Here is a 9,376-nt window from a genome sequence, read left to right on the forward strand (position 1 = left end):
ACCACATCCCCCTGTTGGCTCGTCCCCCAGATGCCAGCCGTGATGCCAGTGTGAGTGATGGTGAGCAGTGCTGGACAATGGACACATTCTCACACCAGGACGTGCTTCCAGAGGTGACCGGTCAGGGCCGGGAAACAGGCCCAGGCCTGGTGTCCGGACTGAACCTCAGGCTCAGTGGGGGCGGGGGTGGGGGTGGGGGTGGGAATCATTCATTCGTTCAACAAACATGTCTTCAGGATCTGCCCAGAGCCAGGCCTTGTCCAGGGCTGGGGGAGCAGGGATGCCCGCCGTCAAGAGCTCTCAAATTGGTAGGAGAACAACTCTCGAGCCTCTCCAGCCCCAGAGGAGGGTCCTTCTAGCCGAGTGCTGCCCAAAGTGGCCATGACAGCACCCAGTCCACAGTGTATGCTTCTTGGTCTGTTGCCTGGTCTTTTGAATGGCCTGTCCCATTCCAGAACCCTGTAAGCTGAATGGAGCAACACTGGGTGGGCGGGAGGTGAGGGGGAATGGAAGGAAGGCTGGGCACGCAGCCACCAAACCCAGATTCCACTCTTGCCACTTCCTGTCCCCGTCTTTTCACTCCCCACGCCTGTTTCCCTGTTCTGTGGGCACAAGAGTAGCTGCCTCTGTGTCTTATGTGAGGGAGGACTCGATGACATGATGGGTGTGGAAGCATTGTGTCAACTCTCAAGGACGACCGGCAGGTAGACGGGAGCATCTGGAGCCCGAGCCTCCAGCCCTTTGATTATCCGCGAGAAACGCAAGAGTGTAGGTCCACGAGCAGAACTGAGCCAACGGAAAGTCTACCTGTGAATCCAGCCTAAATTCCACACGCTGTAAGCCTTTCCATACATTCTTCTGCAGAGTCTCTGTTCAACCAGGACACCCACGTCTAAAGGCCAAAGATGGTTTCTGCATCTAAACAGCCAAGTTTACTGAGCACCCACCATGGGCTTTGTGGGGAAGATTCACCAGCGAGCAGACCCGGCCAGGGCCCCTGCCTTCATGGGGCTTCGCAGGGTTGGGGAGGGGTGCTGGCCATGCCTTAGGCCTCCAGGGAAAGTCAGGGCACAGGTGGGGGGATCAGTCACCCTCGAGCTAGGGGACCATGAGTCACCTTCAGTGTTACTGGCAACTATGAGGCTCCCCATGCCTAGGGAGGGTTTGGTTTTTTTTCAAGCAACCGAAACCAACTCTGGATAACTCAAGCCCCAAAAAAGTAACTTGTGGAACATTCTGGAAGTTCACGGAACAGGAGGGCAAGCCGAAGCTCCAGGCGCTATAAGGACCCACGGCCTTTGTGCCATAACAGTTCTGGCATAACCACGGTTCATACTGGTAATCATCAGAGCACATAGGACTGAGCCAAGAGCTTTGCATGTATGTAATGACTCGTCCCATCCCGTCAACAGCCCGGGAGGTAGGTCCTGTCATTATTGGCCTCAGGGAATGAGAGAAGTACAGTTTCACGGGGGCCCCCAGTGGCAAGGAGTACTTTCTGGTGGTTCTCAGTCTTCCTCTGTTCTGGATTCAGATCCCTGGGAGAGTGTCTGATGGGCTCATCTGGGGATGCTTTACCTGTCTATGCCACCTACCAAGATGACATACCATAGGGAGGGGCGGGGCGCATGCATAATTCCCCAAAGCAAATCCAGTATGTGAGCGGTAGATGTACAAAGGACCGACAGGTCAGATTCTTTGCCTGGGTGCCACCATGTCCTTTCCTGTTCCTTTGGGCTGCGACTCTGTGCACCTCCAGCCCCATGGATTTATGTGCTCCAGCCACGAAATCCTGGCCAGTAGGTCTTGGTGATCACGGGCCCCCTCTGCTACTGGACCCCAGTGAAATTGTAAAGTGGGTCCCAGGACTTCATCCCCCACCCCCTGCTGCCTCCCAGGAACCTCATCCTGAAGACAGATAGCCCTTAGGAAGTGATGGCGTGTGTTTTGCCACCACCGACATTTGTCGTTTAAAACAGAAGGCTCTGCATCCTCTAGCAAGTGGTAGAGACTGTTGTATTTATTCCTCCTTCCAGTGATGAAAAAATAAATAGTTTCTCCTCTCCTCCGGGAGCAGCAGTGTCTCTAGATTGCTTCAGACCTGGGTTTGAAACTCCCAGTTGTTCCACTTAATAATAAAAAAAAAAAGATCCTGAGCCTCATTCATTATTTAAGAAAGACAAGAAAAGAAAGAAGGAAAAGAGAGAGAAAGAGAAAGATCCCGGGCCTCTCGTCTTCATCTGCAAAACACGGCTCATGACACTGCCTCCCAGATTACTGAGAGCATTTAACGCATCAGGAACGTCTAATAGGTGTGGAATAAATGGTAGCCATCCGTAATATCACTCTCATTTCTCCCAGTCCTCAAAAAGACTCTGGGGAGACCAGTCTTGAGTTGAGCTAGCCCTGCCACGTACAACCTCACCTCCAGCTCTTTGCTCAGCCAGGTTTCCCCCCTGGCACATTTTCTTCCTTAGCCCTTGGCTTATTCATGTCCTCTCTTTACTTCAAGGTCTCGCTCGAGTTCTCCTTCCTCTCTGAAGCCTCCCCTTGACACCCCCAAGGAATCACGCTTCCTCAAGAACTTCCTGGAGGGGATGTCAATCACTTGGACACATGTCCGCCTGGAAAGCTATTAGTGTTCCACGAACTTGCCCAACCTCTCGGCCTGCGGGGGTGAGGGTCCCGGTGTTACTCTTTTCTGACATGCCCTGCCCACAACGGATGCCCATTCACTGTCTTGATGATGGCGAGGGCTTTCGGGGACAATCCCTTCCGCCATCTGTGCGGAATAACACTGGCTAATTCCCTCTCAATGAGGATAACATCCAGACAGGGAATTGCATACCCTGCAACCCTCCACGTGGCCGGAGCTGAGAAAGTGCCTGACGGCCATTCTCATCAGCAGACACCAGAGCACAGAGGGAAGGAGTCAGTCCTGTGTCTGAATCGCCCATTCACTTATTAACTGGATGGCCTTGGACCAGTCACTTAACCTCCCTCTGCCTCAGTTTCCTCATCAGCAAAACGGGGCTAATTTTACCTTCCAGTGTGCTAGTAAGGATTAGACGGGACAAGAACGATGAAGCTCAGGGTGGAATGCTGGCACACAGTGAGCCTTCGGTGAGGGTCAGAGGTACAGCCCCTGCCCTCTGAGTGAAGAAATCAATTTTCCGCTAAGCTGTGAACACCATACATGCAAGGAACTCTCTACTGTGTTCAAGGTCATGTTCCCAGTGCTTAGCACTCTGCTTGGCACATAGACACTATACAATAAACATCTGTTGGGCACCCGAGTAAACACGTCAAGCGGCCTGGGGATGCTGCAGATGTGGGTAGGGTGGTAAGGCAAGTCAGACACCTGCGTGGATCCCAGGAAACCCAGCTAACAGAACTAACCAGTCTCTTCTTTGTTCGGTCTTTGTTTGGCCTCTGCCTTCCAATTCATGACTGCTAACCCAGAAACCCGAGAAAGTCACTTAAAGTGGCCCAAGAATGCATGCGACAGATGTTCTGCAAAGTCGGGTTAGCCAGGCCAACCTAAGGCCTCACCGGTGGCCGGCCGCCCCTGCCCAAGGGATTCTCTGTGCCCCACATAGAGGGAACATTAGAAACAAGGAGGGAGCCTGGGGCTGGGCCAGGTGGGAGCTGGTCGGAGCCAGATGTCCTGCCACCAATAAATCTTAACACTCGGAGCCTCAGTTTCCTAATCCGTGAAAAAAGGAGCTTAAACCCATCTTGCAGCTGCATGAGGCCTGTGAAGCGGCTAGCACGTGCGTGACACGCTGCAGCTGATGCACACAATCGTGGCTATTGAAAAACCAGAATCCCAGCCAGAGACTAGGAAACGAGCAATCTCAGGCTGTTTCGGGAGACTCTCGTGTGTAAGGATCGCGCGACGTGGAGCCTCCTCGCCCGCGTGAGCCCGGGCAGCTCTCCTTTTGCGCCTGCCGTCTTGCCCCAGGCGTTAGGATTTCAGGGGGGGTGGGAATCAATTCCTACTCTAAAAGGGTCCTCCTGCTAAAAACAAAAACCAGGAGTTTCAGAAGCACTGAATAAATGATCGCGGAAGTCGCTTCCAGCTCCGACATTCTCTGCGCTCAAAAGGCAAAAAATTACTTCAACCTCTCAGGAAAAACTCTAGTTTGCAGCTGGGGTGGGAAAGGGGTGGGGCTTATGGCTGTGGGGTGGGGCCAGGCTGGGGGCGGGGCGGCTGGGGGAGCAGGGGCGGAGCCGCCGGCTCTCGGCTCGGCCCGTCACTGCCCTGCGGGGGCTAAGAAGGAACCCAGCGGTGCCCGACCCCCCGCCCCGCGCCCAGAGTGTTGGGTGGGGGTGGGGAGGAAGGATAAACACTTAAAAGTCGGCACAGCAGCTTTCGCGCGCGCAGCCCCCGCAGTCTCAGTGCTGCGGCAGCCTCGGCCCTCCCGAGCCAGCCCTCCCACCCACCCACCTGCTGACACGCGGCTGTGGAGAGAGAACGGCAGGGCCGCTGGCTGGGGCCTTTGGCTCGCCCTACCTGGGCCTGCCTTCCCACTACAATTCCAGGAGAAGTTCCCGGGGCCAAAGGAGGCAGGACCAAGAACCACTCTCTTCCCTACCTCCACCCCCCATCCCCGGTGCCCCCTCTCCTGGGCCACTGCACAGGGACAACCGCAGGACTTCCTTCCCAGAAGTGCCCAGGCAGGGGAAACTGGGGCCCGAAGACTTGAAGACGCCTCGGGGCGCTCCTGGGTGATCCGGAAAGCCGGAGAAATGTGGGTTTCTCCAATGCAGAGTCAGATATTGGGGGGGGGGGGGTAGTTAGGGGCAGGGGCTAATGGCCCAGCCAGGCCTGTGTGCAGCGGAGTGCCTTCTCCCAAGGCACAGACTCACCTCTGCAAAGCTGAACGCTTTTGTCTGCGATCCTTAGGGGTACAACAGGGAAGGGGACGCTAGCCATGCCCCTACCTAACAGAGACCGCCATCGCCTTCTCCCCGCCCCCTCCACACCACCACTGGCAGGCGCGTTTCGGAATATGCCTGCCCTGGATTCTACCCTCTCCGCCCTCCCGGGCGGCCCCTGGCAGGTGGCCCGGCTAAGCCAACTGCTAGGTGCACGGCTTGCGGTCGCATCCCGGAAGGGCGCCCTCCTCCGGCAAGAGAGCCTCTTACATCTCGCGCTGACCCTTTTCGTACCCCCGCCCCCTCGTGGGCACAGAGTTGGAACCGGGAAAGAGGGACCCCACCCTCGCGCACGCTCGCTTCCTCTGCGGAGAAGAGGGCCCCCCGGCGGCCCAGGAACCCTGCCTGCGCCCCAGGCTCGGAAAGTTTCCCGTCCGTGATCCGAGTCAGCGCTCCTCCCTTCACCCTGAGCAGCGAGCTCTAGGCCACGCCGGCTCCTCCGGCCCAGACGCGCTCACCCGCGGCTCCCGAGCCCCCCTGCGCCCTGCAGCCTGCAGAGGCGGGCAAGGGGAGCGGAGACGCCAGGACGCCGGGTCAGCTCTCCGCAGCCGGGCAGCCCGAAGAACGCCGGTCTCGGGCTCTGGGGAGAGCTCGCAGGGTGGGGTCCTGACGGAGCCGGGTTCCCCAACGTTGGCTTAAACCATCAGTCGCCAACCCCACCCCTGCCGCGTCAGTTCTGCACATTCCGGGGTGGGGGAAACGATGCTCCCCTCCTGCCCCCAACCCCCAATCCCTTCTCCCTGCAATGTCCAGGTGAGGGCTCCAGTGCCTTTCAACAAAGCCCAGTGCCGAGCGCTGGAACCGGGACCCACCCCCTCCACCTCCCCCCTCCCATATAACCTTTCCCTCTAGAGGCATCCGACGGAGGGATCCCTCACCCCAAAGTTGGGGGGAGATTCTGATCCACTTTGGAAAGTCTTTTGCTCCAAAGGGTAGGGGACAAAGTATGGGGCTGACATTTCTTCTGGGTCACACACAACCCCTCCCCCCCTCTGCCAGCGAGACCACCATTCAGGCTCAAATTCTGCAGCCTCTCCCATCTGCAGACCCAGCACTCTCCGAGACCTCGTGGGCGGGGTTATTTTAGGGCGGGGTGGGGGGAGAGCACCCATTCCTGGCAGGCACTCTCAGAGCCTGGCGAGGCACCTCCCGGTAGGGCAAGGCAAACAGAGTTGACCCCTACCATCATTATTGAGTTGGGCTAGGCTGAGATCCTACTGGCCACAATGGCTACTTTTTGGCACCCCGCACCCTCCCCCCCCCCCCCCGCCCCCTTCACGGCTGTGACTCCAGAGGGGCCGATTCTGGGCGCCCAGGTTTAGCATTTGGTATTGGCTGGGACTCGAGGACGCGGACCCTCTGGTCTCCGCGCCCGTGGCTGTTCGCTGGTCCCGCTTTCCCCCTGCTGGGCTCTTAGCCCGTGGGTCGGCTCACTGCCCGAAAGGTGCCGGGGTCGCCAGGATGGGCTCCGGTAGCACGTAAGACCCACCAGGCGGCGGCGCCGGGCGCGAGGCACCGAAGGCGGCCGCGAGCCCCGGACCCTGGAGCTGCGGAGCCACGCATCTTTCGCTCTGGGGACCCCGCTCAGCTTCCAGCTTCTCTGAGCTGGTTCAGCCAGGACCAAGTCCTTGCGGGACACACACCCGACTGGTCACACCTCCTGGGCTCCCGGGCGCCTCCATCCCTGCCTCCTCACTAAAGCCACACGCTCCATCGCAGGCACACACGCTCTCGGACCACGAAGCAACACAACCCCCACGCGCCTGCACCGCCACACATCCCACATACACGCATACTCCTGCCCAAGTGTCACATTCCCCCCCATCCTATGCACACACGCCCCCCCCCCCCGAAACAGTCATCTGCCGCCGCACACCCCTGAAGAGACTCACACACTTGGGACCCGCGAGAAACGCCACACCTCACATACTCACCACCCTTTAACACGCTCACACATACAATGACACAAGCTTTCACACTTCACACCTCACCGAGAAGCCGGCACCCGCTCACACCCCCAAATACTCTGGCTCACTCCGTCTCACACGCACACCTTCTCCGTGGAACTGACAGAGACACTCAAACAGCCCATCTGCACACTCACATCTCTAAATACACTCCCGCACCCTCTGCGCACACAGCTCCTTCCCGGACACCCTTACCCACAGACGCAACAAAGGCACACGCTCGTACACACACACACACGCGCGCGCACACACACACACACACACACACACACCCTGGCACAGACCCGCGCGCGCTCTCCTCGGAGGAGACCTCCTCCCTCCGTGGCCGAGCCGACCGACCGCGCGGACCGCCACGCCAGGACCGGTGCTCGCGTCGCGAGCCTCTCCGGGGCGCCCCGGGCCCGCGCCCTTCCCCGGCGGCCCGCCCCCGCGCGCGTCCCCCACCCCGGGCTCCGGCCGGGCGCCCGCGCACTCACCGCGCGCCAGGTCCAGGATCGCGGCGAGCAGCAGGCAGACGCAGCCGCGGAGGCTCGGGGCGGCTCGCATGGTGCCCGGGAGCTGGCGGCGGTGGCGAGGCGGAGGCGGTGGCGGAGGCGGCGGGTCCCCTCGCCATGGGCTCAGGCGCGCTCCTGCCTCCGGCCGCCGGCCGCGACGGTGGCGGGCAGCGCCGGGCGCCGCGGGGGCGCCCCCATGCCGCCGCGGCCGGGCCGCCGGGGCGCCGGGCTCCACTCGGCTCGGGCTCTGCGGGGTGCCGCGCGACCCTGCGCTCCGGGCGTCCTCCCGGCGCGCCGCGGCTCCCGGCTCCCCCGGCTGCGCGCGGCGCCCACCGCGGCCCCGGAGTCGGATCGGCGGCAGCGCCGGAGTTTGGAGCCGAACCGCGCTCCCTCTGCCTCGCGCTCGCCTCTCCCGGCGGCGCGAGCGCCCCCCTCCCCGCGCCCTCCCTCCGCCCCTCCCCCTCTCCCCGCCCCCCGCCCGCCCTGCCTCCCTCCCTCCCTCCCCCTCGCCGCGCTCTCCGCTGTATTATACAGACTTTTCTTTAATCCTTTCTGGGCTGTTCGGCTCTCGTCCGCTAAGCCGATTTATTGCGGGGAGAAGGAGAGCTCACCCCCTCCCCGCCCCCCTCCCCCTCCTCCCTGTCTCCCACCCCCTCTCCTTACCCCAGGTTCCCTTCCTCACTCGCAACTCGCCGCGCAGTCCTTAGCTTCGCAGCCCTCCCCCAGCTGACCGAGCACCCCTGCCCTCCAGAAGTGGGCTCCACCCGGTCCCCCTCCACTTAATCCCGTCCCTGGGCTCACCCCCCCACCCCCCACCCCCTAGCCTGATGGAGGGAGGCAGCCTCCCTTGAGAGCAAGCCCTGCCTCCCCCCCCCCCCCCCCCCCCAGAGGAGCAGGCAGGGTGTGGCCCCAGAGGACTGGCCTTGCCACCTATTAATGCTCTCAGTGGGAAGCATTAGGGGCATCAGTCATCTGAAACTTCCCAAATTATGGATGGCCTCCCCCAGGTACCGACAGGAATGTTGTGTTTTCTCTTCTTCCAAAAATAGCTACATTCTTGAATCCAGCCAGGAATGGTTAAGGAACTGGTTGTTTCCTCCTGGCAGAGACCACATTTTCACCTTTTTGGCAGGCCTGACACTTTTTCTCCAGGCCCGAGGAGTGCGGTTCGGGATTTGTGTATCTTCTCTCTCTCTCTCTCTCTCTCTCTCTCTCCCACACACACACACACACACACACACACACACACACCATTGAGCCTCAGGCCTGGCTATGAGCCTTGAGGTCTCCTGGGAGGGGAGAGGTACTCCAGTTGTTGGAGTGGGCTGGGGGCGGGGGTGGAGGTTAGATGGGGAAGTTCCCAGCAAGGAACCTGGCATCTGGCAGGGAATTTCACCCCTGGCAAGCTGAGGCCCAGAAAGGTCATCACAGCCAGGGGCAGAACTGGGGCTCAGAACTGGGGCTCAGGCCTCTGGGCTCTTGATCCAGTGTTCTTTCTATGACATTCTATGGAGAATTTCCAGCTGCCATTTCTGTAGAGAATTCCCAGCTTTGTCAGGCTGCTGCATAAGGCTTTTGCTCTGTTTACCTGGATGGGCAATGGGTATACAGTCAGGTGTATCTCCAGCAGCCCTTCGAGGGCGTGTAGGGAGTGAGATGGGCAGTAGGTGGTTGCTAAGCTGTCTCTTAGGCGAGCCTCTCGCAGCGATGCCCCATGGCAGGGAGCAGCTCCCTCCATCTGCCCTCTGGAAGCCTCACTACAGGGCTTCCCGAGGCAACCTCGCTGCAGCTCACGCCTACCCGCCCAGGGGAAGGAGCGATTTGCATTTATGAAGATCTGAAAGCATACGTTCACCTGACAGGCTTTAGAATGATCCTCTCAGTAAAATAATAATAATGATCGTAATAAACCCTTATAAATAGGTGTTTGATTACAGTTTGTCCCTACGTGGGTTTTTTTTTTTTTTTTTTTGA

The 9,376-nt window shown here is 59.7% G+C and overlaps 1 protein-coding gene across 3 annotated transcripts in view; it reads right to left on the reverse strand.

Moving 5' to 3' along the window:
• The window catches only part of IGSF21 (immunoglobin superfamily member 21), a 233,647-nt gene extending 225,799 nt beyond the window's left edge, over positions 1-7,848 (reverse strand). For all 3 annotated transcript variants that reach the window (XM_078452315.2, XM_078452312.2, XM_078452314.2), the window contains exon 1: positions 7,385-7,848. Coding sequence is in view for 2 of the 3 variants with exons in the window: in XM_078452312.2 (XP_078308438.2) it covers positions 7,385-7,454 (70 nt within the window). In the remaining variant the exon portion in view is untranslated. The remainder of the gene's footprint in view (positions 1-7,384) is intronic.
• Positions 7,849-9,376: the final 1,528 nt, after the last annotated feature.

Source organism: Panthera onca, chromosome C1 (genome assembly GCF_046562875.1).
Source record: "Panthera onca isolate mPanOnc1 chromosome C1, mPanOnc1 haplotype 2, whole genome shotgun sequence".
NCBI lineage: Eukaryota > Metazoa > Chordata > Mammalia > Carnivora > Felidae > Panthera > Panthera onca.